The 20,593-nt window shown below is 43.1% G+C and overlaps 1 protein-coding gene across 1 annotated transcript in view; it reads left to right on the top strand.

The window, feature by feature from the left end:
• The window catches only part of LOC109914682 (laminin subunit alpha-2-like), a 378,683-nt gene that overhangs the window by 285,647 nt on the left and 72,443 nt on the right, over window positions 1-20,593 (top strand). Inside the window, exons 37-41 of the mRNA XM_048597042.1 lie at window positions 4,536-4,698; window positions 6,833-7,043; window positions 13,751-13,867; window positions 15,169-15,329; window positions 17,735-17,873. Of these exons, the coding sequence (XP_048452999.1) occupies window positions 4,536-4,698; window positions 6,833-7,043; window positions 13,751-13,867; window positions 15,169-15,329; window positions 17,735-17,873 (791 nt within the window). The remainder of the gene's footprint in view (window positions 1-4,535; window positions 4,699-6,832; window positions 7,044-13,750; window positions 13,868-15,168; window positions 15,330-17,734; window positions 17,874-20,593) is intronic.

Here is a 20,593-nt window from a genome sequence, read left to right on the forward strand (position 1 = left end):
TTTCTGAAGAAGGGTCTAGGCCCGAAACGTCAGCCTTCCTGCTCCTCTGATGCTGCTTGGCCTGCTGTGTTCATCCAGCTCTACACCTTGTTATCTCAGATTCTCCAGCATCTGCAGTTCCTACTACCACTTAGCTAAGTGTCAGTCTCTGCCTAAAAGGTAAATTTTAAATTTGGAGGAGCATGTGAATTTGAGAGTGGGGTGGATGAGCAGGTTTAAATGTGGAGAAATTTGCTTAGTGAAGCCAGTTCCGAGCTGACTTGTGTGCACAGCACATCAGGCAGTGTGCGAACAACTCTGTTCTGAAAAGGGGCCATGTTGGATTAGAAATGTTAACTTTGTTTCTCTCTGCAGATGCTGCCAAACCTGCTGAGTTTGTTCAGGACTTTTTTTTTGTGTGGGAGAGATGGGTTGGCATTTTCAATGCATTATTTTCTCATTTGCAATGGTGGAGTGTAGGAGGTTGAGGGGTGACCTCATTGAGGCTTATTAAATCACAAGGAGCATTGATAAGGTGAATGACCAGGATCTTTTCCCTAGAGTGGGGGAGTTCAAACTAGGGGCCATATTTTTAAGGACATGAATGGTTCGTGTGAGGAATGAACTGCCAGAGTAAGTGTTGGATGCAGGTACGGTTAGAATGCTTTTAAGACATTTGAATAAATTCATGAATCGGAAAGGTTTGGAGGGATATGGGCCATGCGCAGGCAGGTGGGACCGGTTTAATTCAGGAACATGGTCGGCATGGACTGTTTGGACTGACGGATCTGTGTCCATGCTGTATGACTCTAAGAATTGTGTTGTGAAAGAAAGATGAGACCCTGGTAAATTCAAACAGTGTTCTCTTACACTATTTAAACTTGCTTCTGCAAAGTATTGCAAGCTTTAAACACCAGAATACGTGACACGACGAACTCGCCCGAATATCAGTACACTCGGACAATAAAAGCTATCAGTTTAACTGGGACAAGGTAACCATAGTAGTCCAAGCCAAGCATGGACACGCACAGGAATTCCACGAGGCATGATTCTCAACCCATAATGCAATCAACAAACAAACAGAATTGGACCCCATGTACAAACCCATACAGAACAGAACGACAGAAATGTGGAGGTTGTTTAGGGAGCAGTTGCTACAAGTACTGGATAGGTTTGTCCCACTGAGGCAAGGAAAAGATGGTAAGGTGAAGGAACCTTGGATGACAAGACAAGTGGAACACCTAGTCAAGAGGAAGAAGGAAGCTTACTTAAGGTTGAGGAAGCAAGGATTGGACAGGGCTCTAGAGGTCTACAAAGTAGCCAGGAAGGAACTGAAGAATGGACATAGGAGATCTAGAAGGGGGTATGAGAAAACCTCGGCGGGTAGGATCAAGGAAAACCCTAAGGTGTTCTATGCTTATGTGAGAACAAGAGGATGGCCAGAGTGAGGGTAGGGCCAATCAGGGATAGTGAAGAGAACTTGTGCGTGGAGTCAGAGGAGGTAGGGGAGGTCCTTAATGAATACTTTGCTTCAGTATTCACCAGTAAGAGGGACCTTGACGTTTGTGAGGACAGCATGAAACAGGCAGATATGCTCAAACAGGTTGATGCTAGGAAAGAGGATGTGCTAGAAATTTTGAAAAACATGAGGATAGTTAAGTCCCCGGGCCAGACGGGACATATGCAAGGTTAATACGGGAAGTGAGGGAAGAAATTGCTGCACGTTTGGCGATGATCTTTGCATCCTCACTGTCCAATAGAGTAGTACCAGAAGATTGTAGGGTGGCAAATGTCATTCCCTTGTTCAAGAAAGGGAATAGGGATAATCCTGGGAATTTCAGACCAGTCAGTCTTACTCTTGAGGTGGGCAAATTATTGGGGAGGATTCTGAGAGATAGTATTTATGATTATTTGGAAAAGCACAGTTTGATTAGAAGTAGTCTGCATTGCTTTATGAGGGGCAGGTCATTCCTCACAAGCCTTATTGAATTCTTTGAGGATGTGACAAAACACATTGACGGAGGTCAAGCAGTGGATGTGGTGTATGTGGATTTTAGCAAGGCATTTGATAAGGTTCCACATGGTAGGCTCATTCAGAAATTAAGGAGGCATGGGATTCAGGGAAATTTGGCTGTCTGGATACAAAACTGGCTGTCCAATAGAAGACAGAGGGTGGTAGTAGATGGAAAATATTCAGCCTGGAGCTCAGTGACCAGTGGTGTTCCGCAGGGATCTGTTCTGGGATCTCTGCTCTTTGTGATCTTTATAAATGACTTGGATGAGGAAGTGGAAAGATGGGGTTAGTAAGTTTGCCAATGACACGAAGCTTGCTGAAGTTGTGGACAGCGTGGAGGGCTGTTGTAGGTTGCAATGGGATAGTGACAGGATGCAGAGCTGGGCAAAGAAGTGGCAAATGGAATTCAACCCAGAAAAGTGTGAAGTGATTAATTTTGGAAGGTCGAATTTGAATGCAGAATACAGGGTTAAAGGCAGGATTCTCGGCAGTGTGGAGGAACAGAGGGATCTTGGGGCCCACGTCCATAGATCCCTCAAAGTCGCTACCCAAGTTGATAGGGTTGTAAAGAAGGCGTATGGTGTGTTGGCTTTCATTGGCAGAGGAATTGAGTTTAAGAGCTGTGAGGTTATGCTGCAGTTCTATAAAGCTCTGGTTAGACCACACTTGGAATATTGTTTTCAGTTCTGGTCACCTCATTATCAGAAAGATGGAAAGCTTTAGAGAGGGTGCAGAGGAGATTTACCAGGATGCTGCCTGGACTGGAGGGCAGGTGTTATGAGGAAAGGTTGAGGGAGCTAGGGCTTTTTTCATTGGAGCGAAGAAGGATGAGAGGTGACTTGATAGAGGTGTACAAGATGATGAGAGGCATAGATAGAGTGGATAGTCTGAGACATTTTCCCAGGGCGGAAATGACAATTACGAGGGGGCATAATTTTCAGGTGATTGGAGGAAGGTATAGGGGAGATATCAGAGGTAGGTTCTTCGCACAGAGAGTGGTGGGCGTGTGGAATGCGCTGCCAGCAGTGGTAGTGGAGTCAGATACTTTAGAGACTTTTAAACGACTCTTGGATAGGCACATGGAGGATAGTAAAATGTAGGATATGCAGGGTAGGTTGATCTTAGTAGGATAATAGGTCGGCACAACATCATGGGCCAAAGGGCCTGTACTGTGCTGTACTATTCTATGTTCTATGTTCTATTAAACATTCATTTGTTTTTTCATTATTACCAAATCAGATAGGAATCAGTAAGTATGGATTCTGCTGTTCTGTGTTTAGAATTAAACATAAATAAAAATATTAAGACTAAATTTACAACAGTATGCTCCCTGTAGCAACACTGGTCACTGGAGTGACCATCAGGAACTCAGACATGCTCAGCTTGTAATTTTCCATCCAATTAAATTGATCAACCAACTACCATGAGTGAAAATTTCTGGTGTATGCTGTTGTCATGCCAGTCTGAGATCACAAATTTGTGAAATAATCCCTGCTGTGCCACATCCAAGATGGCAGCAAGGATGGCAGTGTTCGGCACCTTAGCAGCATCCGCACAGCTTTATCGTCGTCTTTCTGGCTCAGTAGCTTGGTCACGTTAGTTTTGGTTTTTGTTGCCCTGGGGCCTCCTGATGTTCTCCTGCGGGAGGCCAGGGACCTGTGTATCTCCAACCCCGCTCCATCTCCGGTGGCGGCGTCAGAAGATGAGGCAGGGCCCCCATTGGTCGATGTCCAGTATTGGATGAGCTGCAGGACACACGCAGAGTGTCCATCTCCAACTCGGAGAAGGCGGACGCAGAAGGGGCAGTGCTGGTGGCAGCAGAAAAGGAGCACATTGGCAGGATACTGTCAGACGACACGACAGGAGGAGCAGAGAGGGTAAAGTCTACAGAGAGGGCAAGATAAACTTTTGAAGCTGTTTCAGTTTTAGTAATATCAATTTATTATTAATTTATTCAGTATTTTACTATTTGTTCAATTTATTCAGTAATTAGATCTGTAATCCTAGATGGCTCTGGAATGTGGTGACATGATACACTTTTCATTGTACCTAGGTACAAGTGACAATGTTAAATAAATCTAAATCTAAACTCAGCACAGTTGGTAACTAACCTCAGACGATTGTGTGCTATCATAAATAATCAAGGTTACCCAGATAACATAGTATTGCAGGTATTGAGAGAGCGCTTCACTGTTGAAAGGCTTGTTTTTGTGGTGAGATTAAACCGAAGCCTGCTTGTTTTTTCAATTTTCGTGTTGTTGACAAATCATAAAGATTCTACACACAAATCAAGAGGAGCAAAGAGTTTGGTTACTTTCTGCCAATGCCAAAAACAAATGAAGTGGTTATTCATCTTAAGTTTTATTGATACATGCAAAATAACACTGACACAATCAGAACTGCTTTCCAATGTGATTCTTTTATGTGAAGTATTTTCCACATTTCTGAGAGATGTTATAATGAAAGTAATATATACATGGAAGTCTCCAACTCTATTGAAATTTAATGATTGAAAATTGCCTGCTTTTCTTTGTTTTTCTAGATTTAAAAGAGAAAGCTAAAAAAATAAATGAAACATTTCGAATCAAGGATGGGGTCACAGACAAAAATCTACAGCACATTCAGCAAGACATTGAAAAGATGATAGCAGAGATGAATGGCAGATCATTTGATAAACATGAGGAAATGGTTGAAGATGAACTTGAGTATGTAGTTTGAGTCTTATTACATACTGTAACCTGAGTTAAATTTTGTTTAATGAGAACTCAAGATATTATTTGTAAACTTAAGATTTCCAAAACAATCATTTACTATATTGATTTAATTAAAATGGTGATGGCAAATTGCAAATTCTGGAGGGAAAAAGAGGAAATGACTCATTGGGATAAGCAAAAGAACAAGCAAAAACACACCAAACAGATGAAGTGAAGGTTTTTATAGTGCTCTAGAGAATAGCAAAACAGCTGAGGCAGAATATAACAACATTTCTTTAGGAACACAACAGCAAGGAAATTGTTTGGGAGAAGTGTGAACCATAAAATAAACAGAGGCTTGCAACTGCAGACAAGCAGAAAATACTGAATATTCTGAGCGATTCCTTCCTCAAATGTATTTAAAGTAGAACCCATGAACAATATACAATTTAAAACAATGTTAACTACGGTGTTGGAAGTCCAAGACAGGCTTAAAGGATTGAAAATAAATCTTCAAAAATAAATGGTATTTATCCCAGTTTACTGAGAGTTGCTAGGAAGAAATATGTGAGCTGTGTCAATAGATTGAAAAAGGATAAGTTCAGTAAGATAAGTTGTAAAATAATAGAATCAGTTATCAGAAGAAAGTTTGAAGCTTGTACAAGAATAACCGAGTAAATTGCGATCAATATGGCTTTAGACAGGAAAATTGCATTCTGACAAATCTCCTAAACTTTTCAGAGTGAATAGTGTAAGCCCTATGATTGCTGTACCTCAATTATTTGACAAAATTTCAACTTCAAGCTCCATGAGTTAAACTCAAAATTGTGATTCAGGATGGACCGTAGGAAGTAACAAGAAACTAGCTGAAGCTTAAAAATCATTGACTGTTTGCTGAGGAATTATGTCTCCATTGGGGTAGATTTGAAAGTACTGCTTCCTCCACCTCCACACCAGTTTTATGTTGGGGCCACTAATATATCTCAAATTTGCTTCAGTAATTTAGATTCAGAAACTCATTGTCAAATAGTCAAGTTAGTGATGTAGGGAAAGTCAAGGAGTTGAAGGAACTCTTGAGAGTGAGCATGAGCACAGTTCAGTTTTGCTTGCGGAGAAACAAAGAAAGTCATTTGAACAATTGAAACAGTTCAGAGAAAAGTATCACAAGACTGGTTCCTAGGAGCTGCTGTTTTTAACTTGACCAAATCGGAGTTAACAAAGGGTCAGTGGCTTCAAAATAGGATCTGTAACCTTACTATATTCTTAATGCCAACACTGACTGTTGGCATTTCTAAAGGCTTCAATAACTGAATGCTTCAGTTGCTTTTTTGATAGTTCTCTAGGATCCAGATTGTACTTTTAGGACAGAACTGAGTGGAACATGCATCATCCTCTGCCTGTCCAGTCTTCCATATGCTATTCTCAAAATTTCATCAGCAAGGTATGTTTTAAACGACTTCAAGGGTATTGGAGTAAGTAGGAGTGCTGGCTCTCCAGACTTTCCCTCTATAACCACTGTTATAGACCAGACCAAACCCCTCTAAACATGTCAAGGAGATAGCCTTCACCCTAACATTTTTTCTTATTTTAACGGCAAGTGCCAAGTGTTGCATTCTAGATGCAATTCAATTGGTCAAACTATCAGGCTTGAAGGAAAACATATTTTATTCATACACTGTAGTTAAAATACAGACAAAATAAAAATAAAAGAATTGGCTTAACTGTAACTCTATCAAAATGATTAACAAAATAATAAGCTACTAATTAACTATTCCAATATAGTAACATCCCGTAGCCACACCCTTGGCAAAGACAAATTCAGTAATATAGATTGTCTCACATGCAATTCTAGCAGCAGGACGAGAACCCTGGTTTTTCGTTGTGGCAAAAAGAGAAGGACATGTAGCAGCTTTCGCAACCCTACTGAAAGCTAAAACTAAAATCCATCTCCCACCTCCATTGGAAAGCTCTAGAAACTGGCAACATAATGTGGGCAGAGATATTGCAAAATGCTTTTGTACTTGGGGAAAAAAAATTGTGCATATCCTGAGGGAAGGGTTATGAAAACCAGCCCTTATTGATTTATATTCTAAAGTATAAACATTTTCCCGTTGTAATAATATCTTAATTTTTTTCTGGACTTCAGCGCAGCCAACGCACTATTAGAGAGAGTGAAAAAGTTGTTCAACAATCCACATAAGACGACTCAAGGGCTGAAGGATGAGGTTAAGAAGAAACTCGCTGATTACAAAAACAATTTTGATGAAGCCCAGGAGCTATTGAAAGAAGCGCAAGAAAAAATCAAGGAGACCAACCACTTGTCTGCTGTTAATCAGAGAAACATGACTGCATTGGAGGTAGATAATTATTACATACACCTTAGTTGTACTCCCTTCCTGAACCCCTTTCACTGTGCAATTTCATCTCATCCCTTAACTACCTTCTCCAATCCTATCATTTCAACCAAGGTTTTAGTCATTTCTTCTCACTTTCCATGATTTGGTATTCATACCCCTATCTATTACTCACCACTGCCTCTACCCCTCCTAAAAGCATCTTTGAACAGTTTCTACATTAAAGGCAGTGAATGAGTGCACTTGCAGTATGAGACAATGGGTGGAATCTTCAGTGCCCACCCGGAATTTTTAGAAGGGCAGGCCAGAGAAATTAATTGAGCAAGGGTCAAAGATTCAGTGGTTAAAGATTTTCCGTTAAGTTTTTGGAACCCGTCAAACCAGTCATCTACCTGACCTTTGTGTTTTGGGAACTTCTTTTGCATTCGTCAGCATGTTGTGAATACTGATTAACACCACATCCTACTGGAATTACATTCACGGGTACAATTTTGTTACGTAAAAGTGGGGAACAAATGTGTTCACAAACCTGACTATATACATGAAGTCAATACTGGGTGGGGTAAACTTATTCCTCCAAGCTCTGGAGAGGATAAAATGGTTTCTTTGGTAACTTGAAGTAACTTGGTTTCTTCAGAACCAAGTTTTTTTGTGCAAATCCTTGCAGTGTAATGCGTGAAGGCTCAATAGGTCACCTGGCTCATGGGAAGTCTCAGTCATATGCACTCTTGCTTGTTGCAGTTAAACACTGACAGTGTATGGGATGAAGGCTGACAGGGCACTCTAACGCAAGCAAAGCAGCCACACTGAACCTCAGTGGGGCAGACAAGTGGGGCTCAACTGAAAGGCAGTCTGAAATTAAAAGGGGGCAATACTGAAGAGGAGACTGTCTTGAAAAGGGGCTTGACAGATAAAGGTGGACTGTGTAGAACGGAACAGAAGGGATGGAACTTACAGGGCATGATTGTCGCAGGACATTGGAAGGATCCGTAGGAACAGAGGTCCGGAAATTGAGATGTGGACAGGAGAGTCACAGTGAAAGGGACAAGGAAGGGGACGAGTGACAGATCTCATTGAGTAACACAATGGGTTAATCTTGGGAAGGGAAAACAAGTCTAAGGAGTGATGGAGGACATGGTGAGGCTGGGCGAGGAGATTTAAGAGGGAATGGGATTGGTTGAAAAAACAGAAAGTTCAGTGGAGACCCATAGTCATAGGGAGATTGAAGAAGGACAGAGGGAATACCAGAGGAAAGAGAAGGCCACCTTCAGTTATGGGGAGAAAGAGGGTGAAAGAGTTGAAGGTAAAGTTTAAAACCGCCATCTTTCTCAAAATTGTTTCCGAAAGAAGGTCTGTTAAATAATGCACAGTGCAAATGGGAGGGACTCCAGATTAGTTTGCATATATTCCTATCGACTGCCAATGTACCCAACTGAGGCATTCAAAACTGACACTCAACAATATACATCTGCATTGGTGTGGTGACACCCTTCTCAGGCTGGCCTGATAAAGAGGGGTGTTGGTGTGGCAGGGCACCTCTGGAGTGTCCTGAGATAGCAATCCCTGATTTCTTGTCTGTTGCTTCTCCTCCTTGCTGGCATGCAGTGGCACTTCCTCACCCATTGAGGAATGGGACAACTGGAGTGAGGTTGAGGCCCCCTTTTCCCACACTGGTGAGCCAGTGAATGCTTGGGGTGATGAAGTGAAAATCCCGCGTATGTCCAGCTAAAACTCACTATTCTGCTGGACCTAGCTCTCCACCCAGTTCAAGGAGGCAATCATGTGCTTGCATGCTGAAACTCAAAGGCAGACAAACCTGGGCAGGGCTCCTCTGCCCTTCACTGCAGTCTGTGCATGATCTCTGGCACCTCTGGCAGAAGTTCTCCTGCTTACTCCTGCATCAAAATCAGCTCATTCAAGGCTGAGTCCAGAGGCCCATCATCTGCACTGGGCTGTGCAGTGGCATGTTCAACAGCAGTCCTCCGAGTGTCAGAGACCTCAGCACTTTCTGTCTCCTCTGGCTGTGCGTCCATGTCAGTGCTGTGCTCATTTGAGCCTACTGGCGATAGATTAGCTACCGAGGTGAATGCCTTTATACTGGGGGAGGTTGGGATGCTCCAGGCTTATAACTGTTCCTCCTCAGAGATGCAGGCTAAGTGTCAATAGAGATGGACCTGGCTGCTGGGGCTTTTAATTTTGTCTGGCTTGAGAGTGGGATCCAGAGGCTGCATAAGGAGATGATTTGTTAGTATTGGGAGTTGCCCTCCCTACCGAGGTTTTATTGAGACATTGATGCTTGATATGCTGTTGGAAGTAGCTGCTTAGAGGCTTTTTCACTTGCTGGTTGTCAATATCCAAACTCCTCATTAGATCTGTCACATTCTCCCTGTCAATTTGATGGCCTGCTCCTCAAAAGGTGTCAGAAGTCAGGCATCTCTCCCCACCCACAGCGCACATGCGAGGTTGTTCTGGTTGTATGCATTCTTCTCCTGAAGAAGGATGGAAGCATTTCAGGACATTATTTAGAATTTAGAATTAGAATTAGGTTTATTGTCACGTGCACTCAAGTTACAAAAGAACAGGAGTGCAGTGAAAAGTGTACAGTGTCGCCAATACATGGTGCCATCTTAGGTACAAAGTACAAATCTTAGGTACAAAAATAGAGAGAATAAAGGAAAAGGTTACACTAAGTTACAGATACACATAGTACAATTATAAGTTAGGAAAATAAGAAATAAGGCTAAGAAGATGGACACTACAGTCTTTCTATGAGGGCTTCCATGTGGTCTGACCAGGTGCCATTGGTTCACAATCAGTAGCCATCTTCACTCTGGACCCACTGGTCATCCCCACTCCACTCCGGGTCCAGTGACCACAGTCCCCACTCCACTCCGGGCCCACTGGCCGTTCCCACTCCTCTCTGGGCCCACTGGCCGTCCCCACTCCTCTCTGGGCCCACTGGCCGTCCCCACTCCACTCCGGGCCCACTGGCCGTCCCCACTCACTCTGGGCCCACTGGCCGTCCCCACTCCTCTCTGGAACCACTGGCTGTCCCCACTCCTCTCTGGGCCGACTGGCTGACAACACTCCTCTCTGGGCCCACTGGCCATCCCCACTGCATTCCGGGCCTACTGGCCATCCCCACTCCACTTCGGGCCCACTGGACGCCCCCACTCCTCTCTGGGCCCACTGGCTGTCCCCACTCCACTCTGGGCCTACTGGCCATCCCCACTCACTCTGAGCCCACTGGCCATCCCCACTCCACTCCAGGCCCACTGGCCGTCCCCATTGTACTCCGGGCCCACTGGCCGTCCCGACTCACTCTGGCCCACTGGCTGTCGCCACTCGCTCTGGGCCCACTGGCCGTCCCCACTCACTCTGGGCCCACTCGCTGTCCCCACTCCTCTCCAGGCCCACTGGCCGTCCCCACTCACTCTGGGCCCACTGGCTGTCCCCACTCCACTCTGGGCCCACTCGCCGTCCCCACTCCACTCTGGGCCCACTCGCCGTCCCCACTCCACTCCGGGCCTACTGGCTGTCCCCACTCCACTCCAGGCCTACTGGCTGTCCCCACTGCACTCCGGGCCCACTGGCCGTCCCCACTGCACTCCGGGCCCACTGGCCGTCCCCACTCACTCTGGCCCACTGGCCGTCCCCACTCACACTGGGCCCACTGGCCGTCCCCACTCCACTCCGGGCCCACTGGCCGTCCCCACTCCACTCTGGACCCACTGGCCGTCCCCACTCCTCTCCGGGCCCACTGGCCGTCCCCACTCCTCTCTGGGCCCACTTGTGTCCCTACTCACTCTGGGCCCACTGGCCGTCCCCACTCCACTCCGGGCCCTCTGGTCGTCCCCACTCCACTCCGGGCCCAGTGGCCATCCCCACTCCTCTCTGGGCCCACTGGCCGTCCCCACTCCACTCTTGGTTTTAGTCCCACATTGTCCTAAAAGGAAGATTCTGTTCCATCTTGTGAAATGTTAATATATTCAGACTTCTAATTGTTTTCCTGTTACCTCACTCTCACCTTCTAATTGTATCCTGAAGATGTCAGTTTCTTTACTGGGCTACAGTTCCAGAACTGTCCTCAGTTCAGCATCACCAAAGTTTTCTTGCTGTCACTGGTGGGTTCAGATCTGGTTGCGGGAGTTTGCCACCCTCATGCAGATATTCATGTGCCTGGAGAATACCATGTGGCAGGATAAGAAGGGATGGGAAGAGATTCAGTTTTCCTGGAATTTCATCTATTCAAGGAGAATCCCTGTCGTGATGGCAACCAGATGGACCTTGTTAACTATGAGGTTCTTGGTTGGGGTTGTTAGCTTGGGCCCTGGCTGAGCAATATAACCAGAAGATTAGAATCTCCTCACTTGAGGATTGACTCCGAGCTGGCTAGCCACAGTCAGTGTACTATACATGAGGAAATAAGGATGACTTAGTCACGGAACACCGACCTCTGTGCAGTTATTACAGTCGCCCTCTTGTATTTGTATATACCAGATTTGGGGACTTTAAATCAATTTGTTTTCAAAGCATTGGCTGTTTGAAAACTGCGTACATTATGTCATTTTTGCTGTTCTGTTCATAATTTCTCACACCATGGCATTCAGTATTTCTCAGTTTGAGGCAAAAAATAAGTTTTCTAAATATCTGATAGAGTAACAGAGACAATGCCTTGGCTGTTCAGAAATGGCACAGGACTTTTGTAGATAAATGGGTGATAGTATCTAGGCAATCCTTTTGCATGCATAGATGTCCACTTAGAAAATGATCTTTGGTGTTGCAAGAAGTTAAACACTTACTTGTAGATCTCTAGGATGGTGCTCTGGAACAGTTAAACAAACTCTGTCCTCAAAGCTGAAAATGTAGGCAAGCAATTTTAGATATAACAAGGTGTAGAGCTAGATGAACACAGCAGGCCAAGCAGCATCAGAGGAGCAGGAAAGCTGACATTTTGGGTCTGGACACTTCTTCAGAAATGGGGGAGGGGAAGGGGATTCTGAAATAAATAGAGAGAGGGGGAGGTGGATGGAAGATGGATAAAGGAGCGGATAGGTGGAGAGGAGACAGACAGGTCAAAGAGGCAGGGATGGAGCCAGTAAAGGTGAGTGTAGGTGGGACTTTAGGGTGGGGATAGGTGAGTCCAGGGAGGACAAACAGGTCAAGGAGGCGGGATGAGGCTGGTAGGTAGGAGGTGGGGGTGGAGGTTGAGATGGGAGGAGGGGATAGGTGGGAGGAACGACGGACAGGTTAGGGAGGTGCAGACGAGCTGGGCTGGTTTTGGGATGCGGTCGGGGAGGGGAGATTTTGAAGCTTGTGAAGGCCACATTGAGACCATTGGGCTGCAGGGTTCCCAAGTGAAATATGAGGTGCTGTTCCTGCAACCTTTGGGTGGCATCGCTGTGGCACTGGAGGAGGCCCAGGATGGACATGTCGTTCAAGGAGTGGGAGGGGGAGTTGAAATGGTTCATGACTGGGAGGTGCAGTCGTTTGTCGCGAACCAAGCGTAGGTGTTCCACAAAGCAGTCTCCAAGCCTCCGCTTGGTTTCCCCAATGTAGAGGAGGCCACATCGGGAACAGCGGATACAGTATACCACATTAGCAGATGTGCAGGTGAACTTCTGCTTGATGTGGAAGGTCTTCTTGGGGCCTGGGATGGGGGTGAGGGGGGAGATGTGGGGCAGTGTAGCACTTCCTGTGGTTGCAGGGACAAGTGCCAGGTGGGGCTGGTGGGGAGTGTGGAGCGGAGAAGGGAGTCACGGAGAGAATGGTCCCTCCGGAAAGCAGATAAGGGTGGGGAGGGAAAAATGTCTTTGGTAGTGGGGTCAGATTGCAGATGGTGGAAGTGCCGGAGGATGATGCGTTGGATCCGGAGGTTGGTGGGGTGGTACGTGAGGACGAGGGGGATTCTGTTTTAGTTGTTGCGGGGAGGGTGTGTGAGGGATGAGTTGAGGGAAATGCGAGAGACACGGTCGAGGGCATTTCGACCACTCTGGAGGGGAAGTTGCGGTCCTTGAAAAACGAGGACATCTGGGATGTCCGGGAGTGGAATGCCTCATCTCGGGAGCAGATGCGGCGGAGGCAAAGGAATTGGGAATAGGGGGTGGCATTTTTGCAGGAAGGTGGGTGAAAGGAGGTGTATTCTAGGTAGCTGTGGGAGTCGGTAGGCTTGAAATAGATATCAGTTTCTAGATGGCTGCTAGAGATGGACACAGGGATGTCCAGGAAGGAGAGAGAGGTATTGGAGATGGTCCAGGTGAACTTAAGATGGAGTGGAAGATGTTAGTGAAGTGGATGATTCTCCAGCATCGGCAGTTCCCACTATCTCTGAATCAATTTTAGATATATCTTCTTTGCCACAATGGCAGAAATTCAAAAGTTAGGTTACCTTTAAACCAAGGGCTTGGGTTCAAGTCCTATGTCCTCCAGAGGTGTGTCATTTACATCTCTGAACAGTCGATTCAAAAGAACTTCAGATGATTCCAGCCCTACTAGATGTGAGACTTTGTTTATTTGTGTTGTTTTGATAGACTGAACAGTTTGAAGAATGCCTCTGTCACATTTTTATGCCTCAAAGTTCTGTTTTCCAGCTGGAAAAGTTACTAGTTCCATGTATAAAATGCTTATAGGGCTGAAATGTGTGCCAAACAATGAATGTATTTTCTCGTGTTGTAAGAGCTGATTTCTTCTTTCCTATTATTTGAATTCAGAAAAGGAAACAGGCAGTTGAAGGTGGTAAAAAGGATACAGAAGATGTCCTTAATGAAGGTCATTATCTTATAGCTGCAGCGAAGCAGCTTTTGGAAAAAATTTCTTTGGGATTAACTGTAAGTAATAAAAAATGAATAGCATAAATTAATAATGATTAATGCAACTTAACTGCATATCGGCAGTGCATAGTTATTACATGAACGTAATAGAAACAATTAGAGAAAGGTTTCTCAGCATTAATCAGTCGATAGAATAAACGACTTAACTTTCAGAACAATACAAGATAGTTTTACCCATGGCAGTTATGACTGATAAGTCTGGATTGATATGATCCAGGTTGTTTGTAATATTCTTCATTCATGTCACGGCATGGGGAGTTCTATACAAAATACCTTCTTTCAGTCCCCTCTAGTTTATAGTGCCAAGCCATAAGCATGGTATCAAGAACACTATGTAGACTAGTGCATAACTCTTTCAGTAGATTATCATACCCCATTATTGGAATCTATTTTTGTTAAATATGTGAAGCAAATGCCAGGGATTTGTATTTCCAAAGGAAATCAATGAGAGCAATTTACATATGACCAAACATTAAAACGATTTATGTTTAGATACCTGAGATACAAAACATTTTCACTCCTCTGAAACCAGGTTTTAGGGAACTGACAGTACAGACCTTGTAAATTTCTAAATTCTGTGTATATATTGTGTGCATATTTTATTCAGTCATGGAATGCACACATGATTGGCAAACCCAACATTCCTTGTCCATTATACTGCCCTTGTGGGGGCGTAAGTGACCTTACTGGGTCTCTCCAGTGGGAAGCTAAGAGTTTCCACGTTGCAGTGGATCTGTGATCACAAAAATGCTGGGAAATGCTATAAAAATATCATTAATACTTGGAAATTAATGTACTGGTTGTACTGGAGTTGAATCTTGAGTACATGAGCAGAGTTGAACTAGGAAGTCACATTTGCCAGTTTAAATGATTTTTCCTTCTTTGCAGTTAAGGACAGCTTATTTCCTTCCCTAAAACCCGATTGTGAACCAGGTAGTATTTAACAATTTAGTTGTTTCACAGTCACTATTGCAGATGCTAGTTTATTATTCTAGATTTGTTTAATTAACTGAATTGAAAGACTCCATCTGGTTGAATTTGAAATGAATTTCTCTGTCAACAGTTGCTGGATGATTAGTTCAGACCTTTGGATTACTTATTCAGCAACATAACCACTTCACTTGTAATCTCCAAACGCCACAAGTATTTTATTCACAATGTAGAAATCGCTATGTATTTTGATTTAGTTTCCATTGTGAAATATATCTGGATCTTTTCTACACTTTGAATATAATGAGTAAAAGTGACAACTAATTATCTGTTGTTTATATTAAGCACATTTCTGCATTGATTTACAGGAACTTAGTGAACAAGAACATTTAGAGCCATTAATTGGGAAGCTAAAAGACAAAATGGATGAGCTGGCAGCTGGCATTCGTGATGAGAAACTTCCAGAACTAGTCCTTCGAGCAGAGTATCATGCTGCAGTACTTAATGACTCATCTGGAATTCTGGATGGGTATGTTAATGACCACATTTATACAGTACTTTTAACATGTAAGAAACAGGTAACATATAAGAAACAAGTCAAGGTGCTTCAGAGAACAGGAACCGGATTTTCAAAATGGGGTCAAGACCCGACACCTGGATGAATTCAGGGTCCCCAAATCTGTGATATTATTTTTAAAATAAGTGGGATGAATGGGCAGAAGTTGAGCTCAGCATCCAATTAGAGACGGCATGTGCCCCCGAAGGAGGTAGGAGCTTGGGGCTTGCCTCTACCCTGCTGTATAGAGCAGGCGGCTCATCAGGAGGTCAGGAAGTGGAGCGTTGATGGAAGTCCCACACAAACACCAAAATGATGTAATTCTGGCCCCAACACCATGGGCCTATCAAAATTCACTCTTCTATAAAGTCAGTTTAACTTCTCGATGTCTCTACAATAAATGCAACTGTCAGGTGCTGGTATGCACCAGATGGTTCACGTGTACAGAAATAAAGATTAAAAAGTCACATTCCCCATTGGACTGGGACATTTAACAAGCTTCTTAAGAAGTTTAATGGGCCAGTAGCTGCAAGTGACCAGAATTCCCATTTCCTCCCTCACACAGACCATTGTAAATTCCCAATATTGTGAGGTGACCTACTGGACCATAATTTTCAAATTGATTTCAAAATAGGGTTTGACCCCCATGGCCTTGTTTAAAATCTGCCTTGTTTAATTGGACTAAAATGGATTCCAAGCCAAAGATGATGATATTGGGAAAGGTGAGTAACAGATTGGTCAATGAAGTTGATTTTGAGAAAAGTCTTAAGAGGGAGAGGTGCAATAATGCAGTGACAGAGAAGTTAATGGAGGAAGTTCAATGGTGGGGTGACAATGAGGAGATGTACAAGAGTTGAGAATAGAAGGACCAAAAGCCTTTTTACAAAACAAATTTTGAAATAAGCTTGTTCGGTGTCGATCAGTTTAAATTTCTTGATAGAGGAAAATCAGTTTACACTTCCAAGAAACTGAGAGTTAATTAAGTTTTCACAGTCTTAAGAATTCAAAGAAAAAGAACACTATGTTATTTAAAAGTTCTTTGAAAAGAATAATATGCTGCATTAAACACATTATTAGATATTGAACAGTACATGCTGCAAACACACAGTAGGCTTTATTTTCTGATTTTGGCCAACCGTGGAAGTTTTAATCACTGATAATACAGAACAGAAATTCGGAAGGCATAGTCTATGATTTTCTAATCATTGGTTAAAGGACAGAAAGTTATGCCCAGAATTTACCCAAGTTTAAGATGTGTGCTGGTGGTGGATAGTATTCTGCATTGACAGCATGACAGTGGGAAACTATCTCAATGGTTAAATATTATGTGTTTCAGCCGGGTGTGTTGTCAGCAATGGGGACATTGGAGAGTGCCCTTTTCCCATTAGAGCACCCCATGAGAAGATAGAAACCCCTTTCCTTTCTACTCATCTATACTTCAAAACCCACCTCCATGTCCTCCCTACCCCAGCCACTCCAAGAGAGAGCAAACCTTCCCTGCCCAATGTCCTTGACTTAGTTCACTCAGGATCTGTGGCTGTATTCTTCATAGTCTTGCCTGCATCCCCCTGCACTGAATACTACTGCTGCTGGCAATGTTGGAGCTGCCAGCCAAACAGATTGGCCGATGGCTCTGGACGGTGGACGTGGGAGGCCAAGGCCCCACTTTCAATCTCAGAACACCACCCTCAGCCCGTTGTTGCTGCAGGCTGGACTGATTCTTAGCTGGTCAATTTCTCACAACATTTTCCACACCATAAGTTTCAGCCCAATAAGCCCAACAGCATCAACGAGGAGAAAATGCGATTTAACTGTTCTGGAGGAGATCATTCGCGAGAATGAATGTTCTAATGAAGAATCAAGTTCTGATGCAAGATGATCATTGAGGAACATTAACTCAGTTTCTCTCAACCCAGATGCTGCCAGACCTGCGGAGCTTTTCCAAATTTCCAGCATCCGCAATGCGATCATTGATATTCCTCTTTTTGGATAGACCTGCTGGGTCTTCTCACTATTTTCTGCATTTGGCATTGTGTACGGTTCCGTACAGTCACAGAAATACATGTTGGAGCCCCCAGTTTGCCCTGCTCTCTACCATAGCGTAGTGTCTTTAGCATCTTGGTACAGGGCAATCCCTGCCAGGAACAGTACTTATAAGGTAGCTGTCTGTGAATGGCAATTTTGGTGGCCTGCCTCATCATCTTTGCTGTAGAGCTATGTGTTTATGCCTTGCAAAGGCAAAAACAATCAATCAGATATCACTAATTGAACTAATTTATTTGAGAAAACAACATGTTTAACATTTTGTTAAAGAACTTGAAAATGTAAAGATGTTCAAAGTTGTTTTTCATTGCTGTTGTTTTTCTCTTACAAAACAGTATCCTTGCTGAAGCGAAGAATCTATCCTTTAATGCAACTGCAGCCTTCAGAGCTTATACTAATATCAAAGATAAAATTGATGAAGCTGAAAAAGTTGCGAAAGAAGCTAAGGAAACAGCCAATCAAGCTGTGAGACTGGTAAGGAAGAAGGTTGCCTTGTAACATAAAGAACTCTTATATGAATTTCGATCATTTTTGGATTTTCCAGTATGTACCACTTTACAATCACGCATTTCGCTATTTCTGTACTGATTGATGTGATTAATTAAATATGGAAAAAATCTGTTTGCCTAACAGAAATAGAAATGCACATTCCAAGGTAGGAAAAGTTTTGTACTTGAGCCACAGATCAATCATCATCTAGTTGAATGGTAGTGCAGCCTCAGGGACTGAATGGCTTTCTCCTGTTCCCAAATAAACAAGTGGAACAACAAGTAAGTCACAGTCAGCAACACGGGATAGGTATGGCCTGTGGTTGAGACTCTCTTGCAATGCTTTCAGGGACTAAGAGCAGCTAGTTTCAGTCAAAGTGGTGAGATGCAACATATTGATCAGAGGGAAAATGGATGGTGTGATAGCAATGAGAAGCAACTATGGAGAGAGCATTCAGCAGGAAAGCAGCTGGTAGGTTCATACAATCATACAGCACAGAAGGAGACCATTTGACTCATCATACCTGTGTGAGCTCTGAAAAAGCCATTGAATCAATCGCATTTTGTTGTTGTTGCACCCTCGCCCCAAAGATCTTTCCTTTTCAAGTAGATCAGTGCAGATAATGCAATTCATGCAGCAAATCTTTGGTATTTAATGCAGATAAACAACGTGTTAAAGTAGCGCAGTTTCACTAAAATAAACAAACTCAGTAATTATAAATACCACTGAAACCTCAGCAATGAGGTAAAATCCAAGATGAAAGAGGTTTTATTTGGTTGGCAAATGAGTGATTGAAGACTTGAGTTCCCATTTTTATTGGGCAAGTAACTCTGTTTAGAAGTATGGATTAAATATATTTGTAAGCTCTGGATGAATTAACATCTTTTACAGATGAAGTTATTGGATAATATTTTTGTGATTTACATTTTGATTTGAGGTCTTAAGCTCTTGATCTTTACGTCTACTGTCAAAATCACTCATTTACTGCACAGCTTACCTGAATCTACTTCTGAATGCACTCTGCATAAATTCAGTGGGTTCTTATGGGATACAAGAAGTGTCCTTACATCTGAGCCAAGAAGCCTGGGTTCAAGTCCTAGGGACTCCAGAAGTGTGTATCACATCTCTGAATATGATGTTTGGACAAGCACAGCCCAAACAAGGAAAGAGACAAGTTTAGAGAGGGAAAAACTAAATTTTATAGAGTGTTTATACAGAGAGAAAAGTTTAGCCAGAAAGATGATCAGGCCGACATCTTAGAGTTCGGAAGCAAAGAGTCAAATGTTAAAAGTTCAGACAAAGTAAGTGAAGTGAACACAAAGGGGTGAGAAGTAAGAAGGGGATAGGCACATGAGAGAGAACCCAGAAGTACACAAGGAGAGAGAAAAATAAACCACAAATGCACATAGAGATCGAGGGATGAGAACAAGAGATTTAATGGAGTAGTAACAGAACAGTAGCCACACCAGAACTATACTGCACTGTGTTACCATCCCAGACCAGGCCACCAAATTTATGTTATAATTTCGCTAGGGACCAGTTATTTTTATTTTTAAAGTAGATAAACTGTAGGATCCAGGAGATGTACTAAGAGAATAAAGCCACAATAGTTCATGGTTTGAACAAGCAACCATAAACTTTATGACATTAGAACAGAAATGCATTCTATAACATTTGTAGGACTTATTTCTAACATCCAGTATTAACATGTAGTAAATATCAGGAATAAACTTGTTTGAGCACCACACAATGCACATCAGATAGTAAATCTGATAAAGACAGAATCACAAATTTTTCAGCGACAATCCCCAAATGTTAATGCCAGGATGGATTGTTGATTTTCTGTAGATTTCATTAGGGATCACAATTCGTAATAATCAATAAATAAATAAATGAATGAATGAATAAATAAATAAGTAGATGGATGGATGAATGAATGAATAAATTAAAAAAAAAGATAAATAAATCACGTTTGCTGACCCTGGCCTTGAAACTCCCTTTCCATCATGGATCACCTAAGTGATTGCTCTGGCTCTGATCAATCACTTTCGTTTCCTGCATCTATGCTACCCTGAACCCTAAAATTGTCCTCTATTAGCTGTTCATGAGCATAACTTCAGCTCCTCACTAACTTAGAGCATCACCACGCCAGTCTCCCTTGGATTTTTTTTGTTCGTAACAGTTGCATCAAGCAAAAACCACTTGTGATTTTTTCAACCTCCATTATCTCAACACATCGAAGTATTAATGCTCATGGGTTTCTTCTCAGCCCCTTAAAGCATGTCCCAGCACAGAGCTAATAATCTTCCCACTTTCTCAGCTTCCTAGAACTTCTTCTAAGTGCTGTCTCCAGCATTTAGCTGCCTATTTATGCCTAGAAATTCTACCTAAGTTCCAACAACACTATGCCATCCAACTGCTCTTAATTCCTTGAGTCCCAGTGTAGTTTAGCTGCCTTGCCAGCAGTACACTAACTGCAGCACTGTTAACATTTCTGTTCTCATTTGTCTCTTTCTCCAATTGCCGGTAAGCTTTGAAAACCTCTGCAGTGATGCTGAGCTGTTCTGAGAGAACCAGTGGAAACCTTGCAATAAACCCCCCACCCATTGCTGAGCAGAATTGAAAGTTACCAACATTTTGAACCAGTCAATGGTATCATCCTTGGAATTGTAAAGGCCACTTTTATGTTTATGAACTGTAAACCA

This window comes from Rhincodon typus, chromosome 5 (assembly GCF_021869965.1).
Source record: "Rhincodon typus isolate 14 chromosome 5, sRhiTyp1.1, whole genome shotgun sequence".
Lineage (NCBI taxonomy): Eukaryota > Metazoa > Chordata > Chondrichthyes > Orectolobiformes > Rhincodontidae > Rhincodon > Rhincodon typus.